Genomic DNA, 24,316 nt, shown 5'->3' with positions numbered 1-24,316 from the left:
TTCATTTATTTACTCTCTCGTCAGCTGTCTAGGAGGAAGGTGTGCCAGTTCTTTCTATCCAATCACAACTTCCCTGCTTCATTGGTTAGCCAATCATCACGTAGCTGTCAAACTTTAAATTTTGCCTTGTCTGCTGTCAGTTGTCTTTCAGGCTCTGTGCACGTATGGCAACATACATACTCACAATCGTTTTGATCCTTCTGTCAGACGTATCCATGTCGGATCTCGAGCATGATCAGCTCCCGATAGAAACTGCTTCCACCTCCTCTGGCTTCCGACGTAGAAGCGCTCGCCTCTCGCTCCGGGACACATCCATTCATGAAGAGGCGGCATTAAGGTTCCATCTCAAAGATCTCGGCATTAATCCAGATCCAGATTTGAGATCCAGATCTCAACTCTGTCAGCTGGCGGAAATTACAGCCCAGAGTAGCCTGCTGGGAATCGCTCAGAGTCCGGATCCCATGGTGCCGGCTCCCCCAGCTGCTCCTTCACGCGGACGGAAAAGAACCAGGAAGGCCAATAACACGCAAGCCCCGGCTCAGAAGAAAAAACACATCTCCCCACCGGATCACTCCCCGGAGACTTCTGCCTTTCCTGCGACTTCTGGTCCATCAACATCAGGCGATTTCCTGGCAAATACAATCCAGTCCCTGGCAAACTCCTTGGGATCCATCGAGGCTCGCCTACGGTCTCTGGAGAATGCTGCGTCCGCGCCGCCTTCCACCCTCGCGGCCACCCAGGCGCTCCTGCCGCAGCCAGCGCTCATGGCTACCCCGGCTTCAGGCACGCTCTCCGCCGTTCAGCATTCCCTGGCCTCCGCCGTCCCGGCTCCACCTCTAGGTAGGCCCTTTATTCCTCAAGCTGCCAACATCTCAGCGCGCCTCAGGTCAAAAATCCTGCAAGGCAAAGATATCAATCTTTTGAGCCTGATTCTGCCATCCCCTGAGTGTGACAAAAAACTCTCTTCGGGGGAAAACGTCACTGCCGTAATCAAAAATGCAGACCCACGCCTCATCAGAGATATGTCCATCGGCGAATTCTTGGTAGTTTTTGGCATTTTCCGGGATGTTATTTGCTCCGTTTATTTATAGAAGGGCAGAATTAGATGCCTATTTGGCCTTAATAGGTGACCTCAACCTAAAATATGGCAAAATATTCTATCAGCACCATAAATCCTTCTCCAGCAAAGCAGCACTTTTCATAACACAGTTTAACACTCCCTTGGACTGGTCAGTTTTGGACACAGAGCTCCTGGTTTTGGTCGCTGGCGGAACTCAGGCTGTCTCATGCGGCACCTGTGGCATTGTAGGTCACTCCGATCCCCTGTGCCCGTCAGTACCGTTTCAGACCCCCGCCCCTGCGGCTCTTCCTCCCCCAACGCAGCCGCCGCATCCTTCTCCGCGCATCGATGCTCGTGGGCGGCAGTGGTTGCAAGGATGCTCACCCCCTGTCTGTCTGCCCATGGTGCAGCCTGTTCTCCTGGACCTCTGCACGGCAGCAAAACCGGCAAGGTTCAAAGACTTCCTAATCAATCATCCATCAACTCTAATAAACACTTCACGTTTGGCAGCAGAACTGTCTGTTCATCCCGATCCTGTGTTAGTAGATCACCTGCTTACAGGGTTATCCCAGGGTTTTAGAGTAGGGGTTCTTTCTCTCCCCTCCTCTACTTTTGTGGCCAATAATCTCCAGTCAGCTGTTAAAGAGCCCGCTACAGTTACTTCGTTACTGGAGAGAGAGGTGGAGAAAGGTTACGTCATCTGCCCCTTTAAATCATCTCCGTTTTCTATTTTCCGTACCAGTCCTCTAGGTGTAGCGACAAGGAAATATTCAGGCAAGAAAAGATTAATTTTCGACCGGTCAGTGCCTCACTCTGGCTCCGTTCCGAGCATTAATAGTCTCATTTCATCTGAGCCTTTTTCTCTCCATTACGCATCAGTCGATCACGCCATTAAGCTCATTAGACTTGCAGGGCAAGGAGCATGGCTCTCCAAAGCTGATATCACAGATGCATTTAAAATAGTGCCTATTCATCCTTCTCAGTGGCATCTTTTTGGGATTAAGTGGGAGTCAAAGTTTTACTTTGCTGTGCGGCTGACTTTTGGATGCAGGAGTAGCCCATTTATTTTCAACCAGGTCTCAGAGGCACTTTGTTGGATCCTGCTCAACAGGGTCAGAGTTCCAGCGGTGCTCCACCTGCTAGATGTTTTTCTTCTGATAGATCCTCCTCATGACAGTTCTGGCGCTTCGTTAAAGAAGCTCAAGTGTTGTTTTGAGTCTCTGGGCATCCCCTTGTCAGAAGAGAAAACAGTAGGACCGGGAACTCGTTTGGAGTTCCTTGATATCTTACTGGATACTGTCGCTATGAAAGCTTCTCTCCCTGAAGACAAACTGCAGTGCATTCGTGAGATAGCCTCCTCTTCTTGCTCAGCAGAGAATATCACTAAACAGCCGTTGCTCTCTCTTCTCGGCCATTTAAACTTTGCTATGCGCGTCATTCCTCAGGGGCGTTCATTCATCTCCCGTTTGTTATATTTGGCTTCATCAGTTCCAAATTTGCACGATAACATCTCATTAGATGAAGGTTGTCGCTCAGATTTATGCTTCTGGTCTCATCTGCTGGAGCATTGGAATTGCGTCACTTTCTTTTATAACGAGCTTGCGCAATCCTCTGATTCACTTCAGTTCTTCATGGATGCAGCTCCATCCGTGGGTTTCAGAGTTTTTTTCCAGGGTCAGTGGTTCGCCAGCCGCTGGCCTCACGATTTTCCTCAGCTCAAGTCGTCATCGGCATTGCATGAGATCTATCCCATAGCAGTCGCATGCCACGTGTGGGGGCATCACTGGCATCGCAAGCGCATTGCAGTGCTATGTGATAATGAGGCTGTAGTCAGCATTATCAATAAAGGGCGCTCCTCCTCCAGTGTCATCATGCCTTTCATGAGGAGCATCACATGGTCTGCTGTTACTCATAACTTCATCATTACTGCTTGTCATGTCCCAGGTCATTCCAACATCCTGGCTGATTCTCTCTCCCGTTTTAAATTCCAGACTTTCCGGAACATCTGTCCAGAGGCCAGCTCCGCTCCAACTCGCATTCCCCCTCTCAAAAAGATAGCTTTATTTTAGGGCATGCTTCCATGTCAAGATACATGGAGGCTGCTAAAAGTTATATGAGAAAGGGTCTAGCAGCTTCTACTTTAAAATCATGTGATTTTGCTTGGAAGACATTTGCTTTCTTATGCCTCTCCATCAATGTACCACTTAAACCAATCTTATTGAATTCAATTTGTGCATTCATTTGTTATTGTATGGATGTTCGCCATTTCAAGCCTCAATATATTAGGGGACTAATTGCTGGTTGATGTGCTCCTTTACGACTTCATACTCAGAGGGTGGAATACGCCTGTAGCATTGCCTGACAGAAACATCATCAACCAGAGGAATATCGTAGAAAATTAGGTTGGTACAACCAAGGTCTCCCTTTTGAGCTTAAAAGGCAAGCATGTACTGTTTAAGCACAGACCTCACCTGACCTTGCTCCTCAGCAGAAATTAAGGACAGGTCCTTGTCTTGGTTACACTCTGACTGCGAGAAGCTCTCCTCAGAAATTGAAATTTTAACCTGTTTTTATGGACTTTTTATAACTTTGTTCAACTTTGACGTCGGTTCTTTATGTGTTCTAAACTTTAGTCACCCAATAACTCTGTCCTGACTAAAATAAGCTTAGAATCAACTACGGCTTCTCACTGTCGCGCCTAATTCCCACAGGACCCGGAAGAGTAGGACTGAGCACTCTTTTGGGATTCGAATGGCTGTGTGTGTGGACTGTAAGGGACTGAACTCACGGTTAGAAGAGAAGCTGTGTTGCCTACAAAACGACCTCTGTGAGAAGGATCGGCTACTGGAGGGCTTGATCTCCATCGCCGCAGCCCAGTCTAAACATTTTTCGCTGGTGCAGGCCTCCATGATAATCGGCCCGTCACCCTCTGCTCTGGCACCACAGCTGGTCTCAGCCTCTGCTGCCACTCTCCCTTGGATGGCCTCTCTGCATTCTCCTAACGGCCTGGCCGAGGGCCGAGGGCCCTGTAGCCGGGGGATCAGCCAAGTCCCCCACGCCGCGGGTGAGCCAAGAGGTGGTAGGCTGTCACTCTGCTTCCCCTACCGTGGACTGGGACAGCCAGGGTCTGAGAGCGCCGGGTGATCGCGATGCTGCCTTGGAAGCGGCGCACCCTGCCCATAGTTCCACCCTGAAACTTCAGGAAGCCTGGTCTGAGGTAGCGCAGTGCAATCAGAGGACTAACCCATTCAAGAGAGCTCCTTCACCACCACGGCTCTCACCCTCCAACCGCTTCTCGGCCCTGAGGGAAGAGGCCCAAGTCCGCGACACTGATCCTGCCGGTGCACCTGCCCCACCGGCTCCACCCTTCCCGGTGGGACCACCAACATCGGTGGCTCCCTCCTCCTCTGTGCTGGTGGCTCCCTCCTGCGCTGTGTCGTCTCCACGGATGGCCAGCCCCGACAAGACAAAGCGGCCTGCCTCGACCAGGTTGCTGCATCGCCAGCTGTTGATGGAGGCCGTCTCCAGGCGCTCGGGGGGGGGCTTCCCCGAGCTGCCAACACACTGTCTCCTCCTGGTCTATCTGCGCCGGCCCACCACCATCAACATCAGCCATTTCCAGCACAGGTGGAGTGCCTGGCATCTGGAGGCATCAGGGCGCGCGCATCCCCTCGTCCTCTTCTACCAATTCAATTCAATTCAAAGAACTTTATTTAACCATTAGGAACTTCATTTGTGCAGAGCATCAGTGGGTGTACAATACAACATGCATTCAAACAGTCAACCTAGAAATACTGATAAAGGACAATTAATTAAAATGAATTAATGAGTGAATAAATAGAGCTAATAAAAACAGTTGATTAAAATACAGAAGGTATACAAATAGGTGCTAAAAACACATACGCATAGGCTCCTGCAAACATACATGGAGCAGGCTTTCATGAGCTTATTCCAGAAGTGCAAAGTTACAGTGTGCAAATACAGACAGGTCCCCAACCACGTTAATGATCGGTGACTCCATAAAGAGGTACATCAGGTTTTTTCACGCCATAACTCACTGTTTTCCTGGTGCCACCGTTCGTGTTATACTGGACAAACTCCTCCATTTTACACCCCCCACTAAGATTGAAGTGCACATTGGCTGAAACCACATACAGCGATTTTAACCTGCTTTTCAACGTTTTAAAGGACACTGGAAAGACAGTTTTTATCACTGCTCCAGTCCCCACACTGGTGGAGCAGAGCGTTGTAGCAGAATACTAAGTCTCCATACCTGGCTCCAGTTCACCTGCCCCACCCACAACTTCTGTTTCATTTAAAATTTGTATCTTTTCTGGGATCAAGCCCAGTTTTTCACACATGACAGACGGGGTAGCTGAATGTTTTCTAACAATATCCAGTACATGATCCACTCCTCACCTGTTTGACAGTCCGCACTCAGCAGCTCATCTTCCCACTCACAGCCCACTCCCTCCCCTCCACACAATAGTCAGTCATCACAAAGCACCCCCATAATCCCCGCTCACTCACCTGCAAACCCCCTCTTTCCTCTGCCCCCCACATCAGTTCCATCAGTGAATCCATGATTCCAGTCCACATCACCTCCACACGTTCTCACCACCCCTCTGTCAGATTCTGCACCCCCTCCAATCTCATCCATAAAACCCTGCTTGCTCGGCTGCCCCACCCTGCTTTTAACCGTAAAACTGCAAACTTTGGACTTCTAAACATCAGATCAATCAAAAACAAAGCGTTTTTTTGTCATGATTTTATCTTTCAGAACAAGCTTGGACTTTTTTATTTTAACAGAAACTTAGTTCACTGTGGATAATCTCACCTCTCTTATCGAAGCCATCCCCCCTGATTTTACTCACCTCCATCAACCCGGTGTCAGGTCGGGGAGGGGGGATGGCTGTCATATACAAGAAAGATTTTAAATGCACCCCAGTCACTTCCAGCTCTTTTAGTTCTTTTGAGCACCTTGCTTTTATTATTACACTGAAAGACCCTGTTTTAATTTTAGCCATCTATAGACCTCCTCGAGTTAACACTGCCTTTATTGAAGAGTTTTCAGAGTTTTTATCCCATTTTATTTATAAATATGACAAAATTCTTATTTTAGGGGATTTCAATGTACATGTCTGTTGCCCCTCACATCCCATGACTGTTGATTTTATTGGAACTCTGGACTCTTTTAATTCAACCCAGGCGATACAGGAACCTACCCACTCGAAAGGACAGTGTCTTGATCTAGTTTTATATACTGGACTTAGTCCTGGTGAGGATGTCTGTGTGTCAGATTACAAACTGGTTTAATTCTCTGTGGTTTTATTCCAGCCCTCTACTATTAATAAAACTCCTGTTTATCAAAGTGTTTTTAATTCAACGTCTGCGAGCAAGTTCAAGGAGCTTTTTAGTTCTGCATCTTTGGCTGCCTTCAACCCAGTTTTTAGTCCAATTTTGAACACAGAAGGGCTCGTCTCTCTTTTAAATCACACTTGTAGAACCATTTTGGACTCTGTAGGCCCCTTGAAATCAAAAAGCTCAAACAAAGAGCCCCAGCCTTGGCTTACAGAGTCCACAAATGAGTTAAAAAGTTATGCAGAAGGAATGAAAGAAAGTGGAAGAAAACTGGTTTGGTGGTTTTTCGTGAAATCTGGAGAGATTACATGAAAAACTACCAGAAGACAGTTAAAGATGCAAGGGCAGCATTTAATTTGAATCTTATTTTAGCTAATAATTCTAACCCTAGAGTTTTATTTAAGGTTTTAGACTCCCTTACTAACCCCTCCCCCTCTCATTTTACCGAAGCTTCTCAAGCCACTTGTGAAAAGTTTTTAACTCATTTTATCAACAAGGTTATGGACATCAGGCATCAGATCACTATGTGCATACTAGTAGGAAAATTCATTGTTGTTTTAGCAGTTTTGAGCCAGTGTCCTTATCCCTTTTATCAGATATTTTTAGCCCATATGAAACCAACTACGTGCAGTCTTGATTTTATCCCCACCAAATTTCCTAAAGAGGTTTTTAACACGATTGGACCCAGCATTTTATCTATTATTAATTGTTCTTTGTGAGAGGGAGTATTTCCCTCTGCTTTTAAACACGCTGTGGTCCAACCTCTTTTAAAGAAACCAAACCTTGATCCCACTGATTTTGACTGGTTTAAGTTATTTTTGTGTAATGATAGCTCTATATTTCATTTTGCCATTTGTTTTTGTCTTAATTCTTCTTTGATTTTATTTAACCTTCTTCTTTTTTTCCCTTGATGTTAAACTCTTGTGAGACATGCATTATAAATTTAGCAAGGCTTATGAAGTGTAAATTACAATATGCAAACAATAAATTCATTATGGTTACACAAAAACATACAATATATAATGCAATATATGAGCTAAAAATCTCAAAATCTAACACTGAGAACATAGTCATTTAGAGTGATAGATCTTTATTTTCCTTTTACAGGAAATAAGTTGCCACTGTCTGTTCAGAGGAAAGTACACAAACATACTTACCAGTTACTGGTTCATGATATGGACTGTTGAGTTCTTTCAGAAAACTGTTTGATCATTGGTTGATCTGATACTTACAGTATCAGTATCAGAATCATCGCCATTTGCAGAACAGTAAGTGCATTTCTCGGAACGGTTCATATAAATAGCAAAATACCATGGGTTACCTGCAAAAGCCAGTCTCCCTTTCAAAATCCTTAGTTCATCCATCCAAAGTAAATATCTGTGTCAGTGAACGTGTCAGTGCCATCAGAATGCTGAGTCCTTGCGTCATTGTGTATGGATAGAACAGTCAAAGTGCTTGGTCATATTATCAGTGAAACAGTTTACTCTGGAAGGATGTTCTGATGTAATCTATATCTAAAGTTTTAATGCCAGTTACTTTAATTGGTAAGTTACATCCTAGTGTGTGTGGGAGTTTGATGCAAGGTACTGAACAATATTCATTCACTCATTCATTTTCTGAACTGCTTATCCTGTTCAGGGTCGCGGGTGGCCGGAGCCTTTCCCAGCTGTCATTGGGCAAGAGGCAGGGTACACCCTGGACTGGTCGCCAGTCAATCACAGGGCTGGACAATATTCATATTTTTGCAAAAAATGCTGATAATTACATTTTAGGATACATTTAGCACTGCTAACAGCCCTGTGCTCTTAGATGTGACAATAACATGTTAGTTAATGAGTCCTCTAACAGTACCTCATGACTGCTGGGTCTGAATGCACGTTATCCTCTTTACTCCTGTTTTAGCTTTTAGCCTGTGTTGTTGTCATAGAGACCTCTACATGCCGTAAATCAATCTGTTCATGGACCACTGACAGGGGAACTCAAAAGTACCATTTAGAAATAACCTACTTTGGCGCTGATGACCTTGTTTTGAATGATGGGTTATGATCAGGCATATTGAGACTTTTTTATGACCACAGTTAAGGTTCTCACAGCACCTCTAACAAATCAATGGAATCATCCAAGCTGAGGTCCATTTTTTAGAATAAATATTCATTCCCAGATTCACTTTTATTTACCCCCATCCCAAAAGTTCTTCGAGACACAAAAAAAAATCTGCTGTAATGTCTGCTCATAAAGTCTTCAACTTTTTTTCTACAGACCACTGATGAGAATTTATAAATGTCAGCATAAAAAGTGTATAAGACACAAAGGAAGCTCAGCTTAAGGTTACACCATTCACCAACCCTTCATACACAAACACTGGCTCTGATTGAGCAACACATGGTACAGTTTCAAAAGTGACTGACAGTAGCTTCTACTGGGCCCCAGCTCACCTGTCTTTCCATTCCTCTTCTTCTCTCTCTCAATTATTGCCTCTTTAACCAAATGTAACGGGCACATCAGAGTGAGTTGTAAACAGGTCTCTGGATATTCAGGGAAGAGGATTGAACTAAAATAAGATTTTGACATAAAAAGGTTTTTCACATTCAGTGTGCTGCTCTCTGAGCCGACAGTCTTCATGTTCAGGAGGTATTCAATTACTTCCACATATATTCTGTTGTTTCAAAGCTTCTGTGGTTGATTTCATAGCTTAACACAAGTAAAGGGTTGATTTAAGGCACTATCCTGCAGACCTGACATTGAACCAAATTAGAATAACTCCCTCCAGACTCCAGCTGGAGCAGACAGGGAGATAAATACTTAAGTCTCAGATGTTTTCAGTTTAAGGATTTCAGTGCAAATGTCTCGTCTACTGATCAGCATCCTCAGATTTGCCAGAAGATAAACTGCCTGGCCAAAAAAAGATAAAAAAAAAGTCCCCACATCGATTTCACTAAGCAAATAGGTACGAGCCTCCTATTGGATAATTACTGCATGGGCGATTAGCTTTCAGCTGGCAACAAGTTATTTAACCCTAACTGGTGCAATATGAGTTATTTCTAATTTCTTAGACCTTGTACACACGTAGTCGGGTATTTTCAGAAATGAATTTGTTTCCCAAATACCCAGCTATTTGCGGACAAGGCCTCAAACAACCATGTCGAAAGACACATCTCGTGGTCATAGAAAAGATGTTGGTCTGTTCGAGAAGGGTCAAATCACTTGCAAGCATCAAGCAGAGAAAACATGTAAGGCAGGGGTCACCAACATTTTTGAGACCAAGGGCTGCCTCACAGCAAATGAGTGGCACGAAGGGTTACTTGTCTGATAAAAACTTTCTAAACAAAATTGCATCACATTTTAATACATCTATCAGTGTAGGAGTGGTAATACTATGTGAAGAGACTACTCACAAGTCAATATTAATTATTTCACAGTTATTATTAATGATTTGCAGAACAATGGTTGCAGGAAGGAGCTCCATTGTGACCAGTGCTTTTTGGAACATGCCTCCTGGGCACCCTAAGTGGTTCTTGAGGACACCATGTTGGTGACCCCTGACCAAAGGAGATTGCAGAAACTACTAAAACTGGGTTAAGAACTGTTTTAAAACAGGTTAAGGTTAAGAACAGACTGACCTATTTCCAGAGTGATGGGCACATCAGGCTAGGAAGAGAGGTAGAATGAGGTCAGCTGACTACCTGAATATACTGAATGACCAGGTTATTCCATCAGTGTTTTTTTTCTTCCCTGATGGCATGTACATATTCCAAGATGACAAGGCCAGGATTCATTGGGCTAAAATTGTGGAAGAGTGGTTCAGGGAGCGTGAGACATCATTTCCACACATGGATTGGCCACCACAGAGTCAAGACCTTAATCCCATTGAGAATCTTTGGGATGTGCTGGACAAGGCATTACAATCATCAGAGCAAGATCTCACTGGTCTTTGTGACATTGCAGAAGCTTGTCCAAACAATGCCACACAAATGCATGCCGTAATCAAAGTTAAAGGCAATCCAACTTAGAGTGTGTGACCTTTTTTTTTTTTGGTTGTGACGTTTTTTGTCCAGGCAGTGTATATTCTTTTTACACTGACTGTCCTCCTCAAGCAGGTACAAAGAAGGCTCCTATTTCTGTCTGCAGTTCCTGGGTCTACGTTTTCCCAGGTTTACAATCTCCGAGATGAAGCTTTAGCACCCCGTTGTTGTGCAGCTGCATTAATAATTGAAACTCAACCGGCATGATGTGGTTTCTGTTAACCTTTCGGTCATCATAGTAGTGGTTGGTCAGGGAGTAGAGTTCAAAGGGGTGAGTGCTGAAGGGCCAGAACCCGTACAAATGCACGTTGTTGCAGATTTCGAGTGCGAGGCTAACCATGAGCAACCCACTACTGGGCCGCCTTGCTTCCAGGCCTTGTGAACGCCAGAAGTCAGCCATGTTCTGGCGGTACTCGGGATTGAAGAAGATGGGCTGGATTGGGCTTCCAAAATCTTCAAGGGTATAAGAAGCCCGTAGAGACAGAAAAGCATAGTAGCTGTTATAGAAAGCTTGAAGGAGCAGCAGAGAGTCGCTGTACATCTTCATATCTTCAACAAATGCGCGGCGATGACCCATCAGTGCCCCGTACCTGTAAAGAAAAAGCATATTTGGAGCAGAAAGAAAAGCATTTTGAACTAAAGGCTAATAAATTCTACTCACCTATCCCGCAGGATGCTTGGGTTAGCCGTCACAAGGCTGGTCTTGGCGCCAACGTGCTTGTGAAAGCTGTTATTCAAGGGCGGTAGGTTACACCTGAGGGACAACACAGAGATCTTTAAAGCCCCTGTAAGGAGTTTGTAAGTGATCTTACAAAAGTTTCCCTTCTAGTTATATGCCTGATCATAATCCATCCATTCATCCATTTTCTGCCGCTTATCCGGGGTCAGGTCGCGGGGGCAGCAGCCTAAGCAACTCTTCCTGGGGGATCCTGGGACTTTCCCAGGCCAGCTGAGAGACATAGTTTCCCCAGCGTTTTCTGGGTCTGCCCCGGGGTCTCCCCCCGGTGGGACATGCCCTGAACAACTCACCAGGGAGGCATCCGGGAGACATCCGTATCAGATGCCTGAGCCACCTCATCTGGTTCCCCTCTCAAAATTAAGGAGCAGCAGCTCTACTCCGAGCTCCTCCCAGATAACAGTGCTTCTCACCCTATCTCTAAGGGAGAGCCTGGCCACCCTACAAAGGAAACTCATTTCGGCCACGTGTACCCGAGATCTTGTTCTTTCGGTCACTACCCAAAGCTCATGACCATAGGTGAGGGTGGGAATGAAGATTGACCCGTAAACAGAGAGCTTTGCGTTCCGGCTCAGCTCCCTCTTCACCACCACAGACCTGTGCAGAGTCCGCATTACTGCAGATGCTGCCAGTTGATCTCTCGCTCCATCCTTCCCTCTCTCGCTAACAAGACCCCGAGATACTTAAACTCCTCCACTTGGGGCCGGATCTCATCCCCGACCCGGAGACAGCACTCCACCCTTTTCCGGCTGAGGACCATGGACTCGGATTTGGAGGTGTGGATTCTCATCCCAGCTGCTTAACACTGGGCTGCGAACCGATCCAGAGAGAGTTGAAGGTCACAGCTTGATGAAGCCAACAGGACCACATCATCTGCAAAAAGCAGTGATCCAATCCTGAGGTCACCAAACCGGACCCCCTTCGACACCCTGGCTGCGCCTAGAAATTCTGTCCATAAAAGTTATGAACAGAATCGGTGACAAAGGGCAGCCCTGGCGGAGTCCAACCCTCACTGGAAATGAGTCCAACTTATTGCCAGCAATGCGGACCAAGCTCTGGCACCTGTCGTACAGGGAACGGACGGTATAGAGCTGATCCACAGTTCCACGACCAGGATGAAAACCACATTGCTCCTCCTGAATCTGAGGTTAAACTATCTTACGGACCCTTCTCTCCAGTACCCCAGAATATACCTTACCAGGGAGGCTGAGGAGTGTGATCCCCCTGAAACACACCCTCCGGTCCCCCTTCTTAAAAAGAGTGACCACCACCCTGGTCAGCCAATCCAGAGGCACTGACCCCAATGTCCACATGATGTTGCAAAGTCATGTCAATCACGATAGCCCCACAACATCCAGGGCCTTAGAGAACTCTGGGTGGATCTCATCCACCCCTGGGGCCCTGCCACCGAGGAGCCTTTTAACCACCTTGGCGACTGTTAAGAATAATTTGACCCATGTATAGTTTATGTATTCGGTATGATCACTTAATTGCCTAACCTTTTCATGTGTTTGACTTTATGTATACCGTGTTCTAATCCTCTCATGTAATCATGCTTGTAATTATTATCTACTAGCTCCTGCTTCTTCTGACACTTACACAACATGCACCCACATGCCTTAGACATTTTTTAAGCACATACCACATATACTGATTCATCTGACCTCAGTGTGGAGACTGTCTTTCAACTTCTTATCTGTTGAGGGACACCTTCCAGGCCAGCTCAGACTGGTTCATTCCAAGACAGTGAGGTACAAGGGTTTACACACACACACATACACTTCTTGACTCTCTCATAAATACCAAGAGCACATAACACTTCTTAGGTTCCAGCATCCAGCATCTTGTTGACATGTTGTAAACTCCAGCGCTGTATTAAAGCTCAACTTTTTGCTTCAGTCATCTCATGACCATTTTTCCTTTTTTATGTCAGGGGTGGTAAAGAACCATCAAAGTTATACTGAGTTCTTAGAATTGCAAAAGGACAAAATCCTGACAGTGACCTCAACCCCAGAGATGGAAGAGCCAACCCCTTCATTCCCAGGCCCTGCTTCCTCCAAGAAAGGCGTGCTGGTGGTATTGGGGAGGTCTTCGAAGTATTCGTTCCACCGATCCACAACATCCCGAGTTGAGGTCAGCAGCTCACTGGCCCCACTGAACACAATGTTAATTAGTGCACTGCTTCCCCCTCCTGAGATGCCAGATGGTGTTTCAACATGGTGTTCACTTGGGTTCAGATCAGGGGGGCCGTTCCTCCCAATCACTCCCCTCCAGGTGTCGCTGACATTGCCAACGTGAGCGTTGAAGTTCCCCAGTAGGATGAGGGAGTCCCCAGATGGGGCACTCTCCAGCACTCCCTCCAAAAAGGGTGGATACTCTGAACTGCTATTTGGACCATAGCTACAAACAACAGTCAGGATCCGTCCCCCCACCAGAGGGAGGCTACCCTCTCATTCATTGGAGTGAACTCCAATGTACAGGCACCGAGCCGGGGGGGCAATGAGTATCGCCACCCCTGCCTGCCGCCTCTCACCATTGGCAACTCCAGAGTGGAAGAGAGTCTAACCCCTCTCAAGAAGGCTTGCTATGTGTCGAGGTGAGACCGACTATATCTAGCCCAAATTTCCCAACCTCGTGCACCAGCTCAGGCTCCTTCCCCGCCAGAGAGGTGACATTTCACGACCCTAGAGCTAGCTTCTGCAGCCAAGGGCCCCATGGAAGCAGGCCCGGCCACCAGGCGCTCACCATCGAGCCCCACTCCCAGGCCTGGCTCCAGGAGGGGGCCCAGGTGACCCAGGCAAGGGAAACTTGGGACCATTTTTTGCATATATCATGAGGGGTTCGTGTGAGCTAAACTTTGTTTGGTCCCTCCCCTAGGACCTGTTTGCCATGGGAGACCCTACCAGGGGCTTAAAGCCCCCAACAACTTAGCTCCTAGGATCATTGGGACACGCAAACCCCTCCACCATGATAAGGTGGTAGCTCACTTATGGAGGGGCCTGATCATAATCCACACTTTAAAATGACATTTTCAGTGCTAATACAGGTTATTTCAAAGTCCTACTTTTTAGTTTTCCAAGTGGGTCGAGCAGAACTGGACAACTATGACAACACCACACAGACTGACGGAGTGAGAAGAGAAATCTGTGTTTTTCTTTGCTGTAAAAGATTTCTGTGATTAATTTTGTGGTGATGGTGGACACTGGAGCCTAACTGTCAGACAGAAAAAGGACAGAAGAGCAGAAGAAAGATAACCAGAAGGTGATTCTGCCTGAGCTAAAGGCTAACACATGAGCTAAGCTCTTTGTGATAATGTCCATTCCAACCCACAGTCAGCAGTTATTCTGCAGTGGTCTGTTCAAACTTGGGAGTCTATCAATAAAATGAAGAGCGAGGTTATGGTTAGCTCTGCTTGGTAGATGACTGGCAGGGCATAACCAGGATATAAATAAAAAAAAAATCTTTATTGGCATGATTTTTTTCTTTTGTTGTTGTTGTTGTTGTTGTAAACTACAGTACAACCTAACAACGTTTGCTTGTTAAGTTTTAAACTGTTGCTCTATATAACTGTTAGGAAATACCTTGCCTCATGACAATGTATCTGGTAAAAAGTTGTCTTGAAGAAAGACATTTTTTTTTTCGATCTGATCTCCGTTTGATTTCAAAACAAACACAAGCCTCGCTAAATGTCCTGTCTTCACGACAGTGCACATGAGACTCAGGGCCACAAGCTGGTGAGGCAGTCCACTTAAAACAGATTGTCCGCATTTCTATTTGATTGATTTGTGTTGACCTTTCAGCCCACTTTTCATCAACATCTTCCTCACCTGATGACAAACTCCGCTGAGTCTATATCTGCTCCACAGCCACTGTCGACCAGGATCCCTCCATTACCAACGACTGCACAGGTGTCCAATGTTTTATTAAAGAACGGCTGCACCTGGGATTAAAACAGCATGAAATGTTAGACAAAGACATTAGCTTAAATGGTTAAACTTAAGTATGTTAAGAGCCTGGTTACACATTAATTGTTTGCAGGTTTAAAACAGTTGCCAAGCAAAAAGTCCCCAACAAAACAAAACAAAAAAAGGTCACACACTCTAATGTTTTGTTGGACTGCTTTTAGCTTTGATTACAGTACACATTAGCTGTGGCATTGTTTGGATAAGCTTCTGCAATGTCACAAGATTTATTTCCATCCAGTGTTGCATTAAGTTTTCACCAAGATCTTCATTGATGGCGGTGGAGTAAGCAAGGAGTGATTTAAATAACAAACAGGTAGCAGATGTAGATAAGGAAGAGAATTACCTTTACAAAGGTCTTGAAAATCTCTGGGGTCACTTCGAGGCTCTTCACCCTCCCCTGGTCATAAAAAATTTGGGTCCCCACCGGATTGTTGACCTGGGTAATGAAAGCCTTTTCCTGACCGTGGCATTTACTGCTCAGGTTTGATCTGTGGAAACCAGAAAGACAAGAGTGTCAGACTGAAAAAACTGAATAAGAAAAAAATAAGAAATCTATTCTACTATTTCACAATTCAACTGTCTCCTAAGATGGACCAATGGGAGTTAAAGCACTCTTTATAGTGTTTTGTGTTTGGACTATCTGGTAAAGGTTAGCATGGAAGTTCCTCTGATTCAATCCTCCTTTTCATTTCCACTTCTCCTTCCCTCTTTTTTTCATGAACTTTTTTTTTTTTGGTAGAAGGAAATTAATCTAACAGATTTTCCAAGATCATGAAATGCATTTATGTCTCAAGGATGGACCAGGATGACTCAATCAGTTTCAGCTCTGTGTGACTGTCACACGAGGGCGTTCTGACTCATCTTGTCAAGCCAGGTTTTATTTACTCCACATGAACACAGTGGATTAATTTACATGACAACCTGAAATTCTAGCCCCCACCTTTTTTTTTTACAGTGTGATAAATTTGTCTTATGTGGAGAATTGTCCTCGTTCTCTACATCTCACTTCTGTGTAAATTTGTCAAGATTTCTTCCTTCCAATGATGTCTCAAAGCAAACAGACTCAGCTGCTGCTTAGTTTGTTGATCTGCTCTGGTGGACTCAGGCTGCCTAAGGGGCATGGGGTACTGAAGAGGGGAAAAAGGCCACCAGCTGCACTGTGATGGGCACCTAATGCTGGAAGTTGTGATGCAATTATCATAGAAATCTCCTAAACAGTGGAAAAAAGCAAAAAGTGTTGATACATTATTTAGATTTTTGTTTTTTATTTGTTCTGTTGTTTCAAATTATAGATGTATTTGTACTTGAACTTCAGGAAATTGTCCTCCTGTTTCTTCCAGGTTTGAGGATACTCCTGCAGAACTTGTTGGATGAATCCCCTGAAACACACACACACACACACACACACACGCACACGCACACACACACACACACACACACACACACACAAAGGTTGGTAATCCCCGTAACACTGACTTGTCTGTAAACATAAAGGTCACTTCAGGAGATGCAGCGATGCTGACGCTGTCTGTACTCACATGCAGTCCTTGCAGAAATCATAGGTCTTCGGGGCGCTTTTCCTCTGAGGGACCGGTTTGCCAATGTTTTCATAGCTGTGATGCAAACGAAAGAGAAAACAGGACAGATACACATGAGATGAATATATGCAGAAGTCAGGGTAAGGACAGATTATCTAATCAGGGGTGTAACACAAATTTCTGAACCTGGTTAAAATATGGATCAGGACCCCTCCTTGAATGACCAGCTATATGTAGATCCCCCCACCCAACTCCAGAAGTCCTGTTTTATCCAGTTGTGAAGGATTTCTGGCAACAACTCTGGCAATAACATAAAGTGGAAAAGCATTTCTTCTTCCTAAATCTTCATCACTTGATGTTTCTTTATTTATTTATTTTTCAACAAGGAATTCAAGCACTGTAATCAATAAATTCAGTTCTCTCTCTAAAATAAAAAAAACAAGCAAACCTATAACAGCTTGCATTTATTCATCTATTAATGTAGTTGTTTAAATTTGATCCTTTATCCCCCTGGCTCTTATTCAAATATTGAATATGTACGCTGTTGCTTAACTCTTGCATGTACATTGTGGTTCTATTTTCTATCAATCAAGAAATTAATAATAACAATAATAACAAAGTATAATATTTTAAAAACTGACAGTAAAACCTCCTGTGATAAATGTAAGGTTTTTGTTTACATGTTTGAAAAGTGATGTAAGGCTGACAGGTGAGGGGGGCGCTGCGTGACATCAAGAGTGACAAGCAGGAAATGCTCCGTAGACCAGACCGTCTTATTTCAGTTCAGCCTTCACGGTCCACGCAGGCTACGAAGGCTGGGTCCTCCAAATGCTGCAGCCTTCATGGGCTGCAGACCCTGAATTGGGACACAGCTAATGATCTGACAAAGAGCTCAAGAAACACAACGACTATGGGTGCATCTCAAAGCTCCAAAGTTCCATCCTTCCTTCCTCCACTTGCGTCCTAGTCCCTCCCACCGGGGATGATATAGAGACGCAAGGAATTGAAGAGAGGAGAGAGGGATCCAGGAGATTTGTTTTGGGAGCAACGGGACATCCTCTCCTCCGGTGCATCACATCAAGCGACGCGTTACATTGATGATGGCATCAGCTGATCACCTCTGGATCATCTGTCAGTCAGCTCTAACAGCTGTTTGTGTGTCTGCACATGTGCGCTGTAATAACTCTTAAAACATAAACAGTAACAGAGCTCTGTCTGTTCCTTTGACCTGTTTAACAAACACGTTACCATGAAGAAAACCTGCTCTGTTTGTTCTGTGTGCTGTTTAGAAGCTCATGGATCACTTTACCAGTAAAATGTATCATTATCAGATTACTAATTATTTAGCCCCTCCATGAGTGAGCTACCACCTTATCGTGGTGGAGGGGTTTGCGTGTCCCAATGATCCTAGGAGCTAAGTTGTCGGGGGCTTTATGCCCCTGGTAGGGTCTACCATGGCAAACAGGTCCTAAGGGAGGGGCCAGACAAAGTTTAGCTCACACAGACCCCTTTTGATGAGTACAAACAATGGTTCAGCGTTTCCCTTGCCCGGACGTGAGCTGGTGTGTGAGGTTGAGAAGTTCCGGCTAGACATAGTCGGCCTCACCTCGACACACACCAAGGGCTCCAAAACCAGCCTTCTCGAGAGGGGTTGGACTCTCTTCTACTCTGGAGTTGCAGATGGTGAGAGGCGGCGGGCTGGGGTGGCGATACTCGTTGCCCCCAGGCTCAGTGCCTGTACGTTGGAGTTCACCCCGGTGGACGAGAGGGTAGCCTCCCTCCGCCTTCGGGTGGGGGGACGGATCCTGACTGTTGTTTGTGGCTATGGTCCAAATAGCAGTTCAGAGTATCCACCCTTTCTGGAGTCCTTGGAAGGAGTCCTTGAGAGTGCTCCGTCTGGAGATTCCCTAGTCCTACTGGGGGACTTCAACGCTCACGTCGGCAATGACAGTGAGACCTGGAGGGGCGAGATTGGAAAGAACGGCCCCCCCCTGATCTGAACCCGAGTGGTGTTTTGTTGTTGGATTTCTGTGCTCGTCACAGGTTGTCCATAACAAACACCATGTTCAAGCATAAGGGTGTCCATATATGCACCTGGCACCAGGACACCCTTGGTCGCAGTTGATTGATCAACTTTGTAGTCGTGTCATCGGACTTGCGGCCGCATGTCTTGGACACTCGGGTAAAGAGAGGGGCGGAGCCAACTCACCTGGTGGTGAGTTGGCTCCGATGGTGGGGGAAGATGCCGGTCAGACCTGGTAGACCCATACGTATGGTGAGGGTCTGCTGGGAACGTCTGGCAGAATCTCCCGTCAGAGAGAGCTGTAACTCCCACCTCCGGGAGAGCTCCAACTGTGTTCCGGGGGAGGTAGGGGACATTGAGTCTGAATGGACTTTGTTCCGTGCCTCCATTGTTGAGGTGGCTGATCGGAGCTGTGGCCGTAAGGTGGTTGGTGCCTGTCGGGGCGGCAACACCCGAACCCGCTGGTGGACACCAGTGGTGAGGGATGCCGTCCAGCTGAAGAAGGAGTCCTATCGTGCCTTTTTGGCGTGTGGGACTCACGGATGCAGCAGACGGGTATCGATAGGCCAAGCGGAATGCAGCTTCGGCGATCACAAAAACCCGGACATGGGAGGAGTTTGGTGAGGCCATGGAGAACGACTTCCGGACAGCTTTGAAGAGGTTCTGGACCACCATCCGGCATCTCAGGAGGGGGAAGCAGTGCACTGTAAACACTGTGCTCAGTGGAGACGGTGCGCTGCTGACTTCGACTTGGGATGTTGTGGATCGGTGGAAGGAATACTTCGAAGACCTCCTCAATCCCACCGGCATGTCTTCCTTGGAAGAAGCAGGGTCTGGGAATGATGGGGTGGGCTCTTCCATCTCTGGGGTTGAAGTCGCCGAGGTGGTTAAAAAGCTCCTCAGTGGCAGGGCCCCGGGGGTGGATGAGATCCACCCAGAGTTCCTTAAGGCCCTGGATGTTGTGGGTCTGTCGTGGCTGACACGACTTTGCAACATCGCGTGGACATCGGGGGCAGTGCCTCTGGATTGGCAGACCGGGGTGGTGGTCCCCCTTTTTAAGAAGGGGGACTGGAGGGTGTGTTCCAACCACAGGAGGATCACACTCCTCAGCCTCCCTGGTAAGGTCTATTCGGGGGTACTGGAGAGGAGGGTCCGTAAGATCGTTGAACCTCGGATTCAGGAGGAGCAATGTGGTTTTCGTCCTGGCCGTGGAACTGTGGACCAGCTCTATACCCTCAGCAGGGTCCTTGAGGGTGCATGGGAGTTTGCCCAACCTGTCCACATGTGTTTTGTGGACTTGGAGAAGGCATTCGACCGTGTCCCTCGGGGAGTCCTGTGGGGGGTTCTCCGGGAGCATGGGGTGTCGGGCTGCTTGTTACGAGCCGTCCGTTCCCTGTACGACTGGTGCCAGAGCTTGGTCCGCATTGCTGGCAATAAGTTGGACTCGTTTCCAGTGAGGGTTGGACTCCGCCAGGGCTGCCCTTTGTCACCGATTCTGTTCATAACTTTTATGGACAGAATTTCTAGGCACAGCCAGGGTGTCGAGGGGGTCCAGTTTGGTGACCTCAGGATTGGATCACTGCTTTTTGCAGATGATGTGGTCCTGTTGGTCCTGCTTCATCAAGCCGTGACCTTCAACTCTCTCCGTAGCGGTTCGCAGCCCAGTGTGAAGCGGCTGGGATGAGAATCAGCACCTCCAAATCCGAGTCCATGGTCCTCAGCCGGAAAAGGGTGGAGTGCTGTCTCCGGGTCGGGGATGAGATCCTGCCCCAAGTGGAGGAGTTTAAGTATCTCTGGGTCTTGTTCACGAGTGAGGGAAGGATGGAGCGAGAGATCGGCAGGCGGATCGGTGCAGCGTCCGCAGTAATGCGGACTCTGCACAGGTCTGTCGTGGTGAAGAGAGAGCTGAGCCGGAAGGCGAAGCTTCTAAGAAGAAGCTCTCTATGGTCGTGAGCTTTGGGTAGTGACCGAAAGAACAAGATCGCGGGTACAAGCGGCCGAAATGAGCTTCCTCCGTAGGGTGGCCGGGCTCTCCCTCAGAGATAGGGTGAGAAGCTCGGCTATCCGGGAGGAGCTCGGAGTAGAGCCGCTATTCCTTCCCGTTGAGAGGAGCCAGATGAGGTGGCTCGGGCATCTGATGAGGATGCCTCCCGGACGCCTCCCTGGTGAGGTGAAGAGCTTGACGAAGTGGCTAGGGAGAGGGACGTCTGGGCTTCCCTGCTTAGGCTGCTGCCCCCGCGACCCGACCCCGAATAAGCGGAAGAAGATGGATGGACAGGATGGATAGATATATATATATATATATATATATATATATATATATATATATATATATATATATATTTTTTTTTTTTTTATTATTTTTTTTTTTTTTGTATGTAAAGCTATCCAGGAGTAAAGTTAACCAAAACTGAAGTGTCCACCCAATATAAATTTGAAATGATTCACCATCATGGTGTATTTCCTTCTGACAGTGGAGGGGTGGAGAGTTGGCTCAGAGTGGAGATTTGCAGCTGGACTGTCTTGCTCTCTGGTGGGTGGTCTCCTAAGTGGCCTGATTGGTCTGTATGGCTAATAACAAGCCTGTGTTTCTTTCTCTCCAGAATAGATAAAAGTTCATTCTATATTTGTAACAGGGGCTGTGTGGACCAGGTGTTTATATGGGGAGTTCCAATGTAAGGAAAGTAATGTACGGAAATTACAGCTTTGATGCTGCTTTGCTTGGGCTGCTTTACCTCGCTTTGCTGCTGCTCTTGCTGGACTTCAGCTACCTTGCTGGATTTGTCTTGAGTTCATGGAGAAACATATTTTGGGTTAGATTTGTTTCCATGAATTACCTTAGAATAATTTCACATTTCTTTACATCTTTATTTCTCCCTTTGTGTTGAATTCTTCTTCTTTGTGATAATTCTCTTTATATATATATATATATATATATATATAAGTGAAGAAACCTTATTTACTGAACTGGATATTGGTGTTGGGTTTATTCTGCTTTGTTTACTTGGTTGTTCTGGCAGCATACTTTTGGTTTGCATTCGTTATTTGGGAGCTGCCACTCATATTACTTAATATAGTTGATATTATCTTGTGTTTTTGGTTATCCTTTGTTGAGTGTGACCCACGAAGCCCTTCTGTGTTTTACACCCTTTTGAGTTGTTGAGAACCAATGGTGGTGGTTCCCTCTCATAGTGTGCTGTGCATGCCCAGATTTTTTTCCACCAAGTAATTGTGTGTGTGTGTGTGTGTGTGTGTGTGTGTGTGTGTGTGTGTGTGTGTGTGTGTGTGTGTGTGTGCCACAAGATTGAGGCGCTTTTCTTCCTTAAGAATCCTGTATCTGTTCTGTTGACCACTGTCCCTTTGGTAAGCCTCAGCGCCTGAATAAGTTTTTCCCTCCCCTGTGTGTGTGGTGATATTTTATTGACATCTGTTTTTATTATTGTTGATAAAATAAAGGGGTTGAACCTGGAACCACATCTCCTGCTCTATACATAATAGAACAAACCTTCAAAATTGTTTTTTTTTCTAAAACCATTTCTTTAGGCAAAATTCCCAAAGTGGAGTTGCAGGCATTTACCTAATTAAAAAACAAACTGTGTATGTGGTTAAACTAAGCTAAAATTTGTCCTAATTTCACCCTCGAGTCACCACAGGTATGGCCATGATCACTCAGATATCGGACAGCACTATAACATGGCGTATCCACTACTAAATAAGGAGTGATTTTGGACACAGCTATGCTGAACTAAACCAAACACAGGATGTAACAAAGTGAACTTGAAACACAAAGAAAAACACAAGAATAAGTGAGATTAACACAGAAAACACAAGACAAGAAACCCAAGCAAGCACAAAGAAACTCAAGCTACACAGAAAAAACTAAACTATGAATTTACAAGACAAACCAAAAAAAAAAAAAACCCTATCATGTTTTATAATCATGTAAACAAGCTCTGAATGTGCGTCATCTTTTTTTTCCCTGAAACATTTCCTGCAATCAAAAACAATAGTTGTGAAACGAAACAAGTGGCGAAGCTGTGTGATCTGACTATGTTGATTATTAATTCATTTCTTTGTCTCATCATGTAACAACAAAATCAAGCTTGTAATGTGCATCTTTAGTTGTTTTCTGGAAAATTTCCTGCAAAAATAATGTGTTAGTAAGGTATCACCTGTAAACGCAAACTATTTAAAGCTCACACACAGGTGAAAAAAGTTGCCCAGCTGACATGTCAGGGTTGTTTAAAGGGTCAAACTAAAAGTTTTTTTTGCTGTATTAAAAAATGTTCGCTCCAAAACTCTAGTGTCAATAACGTGTTCTGAAAAAAGATTAAAAAAAAATTATAGAAAGCAAGAATTCTGAAAGCAGGTGGAACAACAGTGGGTTTAAAGTAGGTTGATTTGCATTTATTCTTTTTTATTCTTTTTTACAATTATTTAAAAAACAAATTCCAGTTTTTCATGTGCAGCATGATTAATTATTTTGTTGTTGACACACTGCTTTATAACATAAATCTAGTATACTGTGTGAAAGCCTGTTTGTTTCAAATTGAAGCGCCACCTTTGTAATGAATTTATGGGATGCATTGTTTCTACAGCTGTCCCACAGCTCAATTCCTGATCCTGTTAATTAGTTTCTAAAAAATTAAAAAAAAAACTGTAAAAAAAAAAAAAAACAGTTTGAGTCTTCATTACAAGTGTCAACGAAGTCTAAAGCAACAGACACCTGAGATGACAAAACTCCTCCTTTTGGGGAGGTGATGTGGTTGCTGCTTTAAAACTCCCCTTCCTTCGCTTTGGATGTCAATAACGAAAATAGCAGAAAAGAGTGGGGAAAAAAAAGTCATAAACTGCTAAAACAGCTAACATCTGCTTGGAATGTGTATGTGTGTGTGTGTGTAAGGCAGCCACACACTTACTTGCTGTCGACCATGAACCAGATGACAGTGCTCAGCAGGCTTCCCAAACACAGCAGAGTGATCAACAGAGAGACCTGTGTCTTCAGGAGCTGTCCCATCATGCCTCACCCTCTGGCCCCTCACTCAGCTTCTGTCTGTCTCTCTGAACTGTCTCACCTCGTCAGCTCCCCTCACTCTCTGTTTTCTCCCCCCTCACTTGGCTCACACACATTCAAACACACTCCTCTCTTTTGTGTAATGATCTGTTAATCTTTTGTCTTTTCTGCTCTCTTAAGTTTCCTTCTGCCTGACTCACCCCTCCCCCCCCCTCCTCCTCCTCCCTCATCCTCCTCTCACTTATCTCACAGTTTCTCCTCCGCCTCCTCACTCAGTCTACTTTTTATGCCCTCCTGTTCAGGTAAGTCCTCTGTCCTCTGTGCCCCTCTGTCTTTCCTCTCTTCCTGTTTGTGTCGTGGTCAGCTGAGACTTAACCTGTTCTCTGAGGACTCCTCTTCAGCCTTTGTCTTGTGTCTGTTATCAAATCCCTCCACTCTCCTTTGTGGCTCTGTCCTCTCCTTCTGTTTCTCTCATGTGTCCACATAGAACAGCGCTACTCTCCACTGGAGTCCTAGAGCTGGAGCTGCTTTCCTTTTGCTTCTCTGCCCGCTCCCTGTCCGGAGCTCCTGCCTTCCCTCTTTGCTTTCCACTCCTTC

General features: G+C 45.7%; 1 protein-coding gene across 1 annotated transcript; it reads right to left on the bottom strand.

The window, feature by feature from the left end:
• Window positions 1–10,558: 10,558 nt before the first annotated feature.
• Window positions 10,559–23,725, bottom strand: LOC141804641 (alpha-2,8-sialyltransferase 8E-like). Its single transcript, XM_074689196.1, has 7 exons — window positions 23,625–23,725; window positions 16,683–16,757; window positions 16,449–16,523; window positions 15,488–15,632; window positions 15,007–15,119; window positions 11,105–11,197; window positions 10,559–11,033 (listed from the first exon to the last, which is right to left on the bottom strand). Exons 1-7 carry the CDS (start codon window positions 23,723–23,725, stop codon window positions 10,559–10,561), a joined length of 1,077 nt encoding a protein of 358 aa, XP_074545297.1.
• Window positions 23,726–24,316: the final 591 nt, after the last annotated feature.

The sequence above is a fragment of the Halichoeres trimaculatus genome, unplaced genomic scaffold (genome assembly GCF_033239565.1).
Source record: "Halichoeres trimaculatus isolate MK-OKI-2021-1 unplaced genomic scaffold, fHalTri1.1 fHalTri1_scaffold_15, whole genome shotgun sequence".
NCBI lineage: Eukaryota > Metazoa > Chordata > Actinopteri > Labriformes > Labridae > Halichoeres > Halichoeres trimaculatus.
Note: the sequence above shows the minus strand (reverse complement) of the source record. Positions and strands in the feature narration are given on the sequence as shown.

What these genes read in the sequence shown, in the direction of transcription:
- LOC141804641 (XM_074689196.1), bottom strand. Translation starts at nt 23,725, where the DNA reads ATGATGGGACAGCTCCTGAAGACACAGGTCTCTCTGTTGATCACTCTG. An exon ending in TGGTTCATGGTCGACAGCAA is followed by an intron (nt 16,758 to 23,624) that starts GTAAGTGTGTGG and finishes TTTGCATCACAG; the next exon opens with CTATGAAAACATTGGCAAAC. An exon ending in GATTTCTGCAAGGACTGCAT is followed by an intron (nt 16,524 to 16,682) that starts GTGAGTACAGAC and finishes TGTGTGTTTCAG; the next exon opens with GGGATTCATCCAACAAGTTC.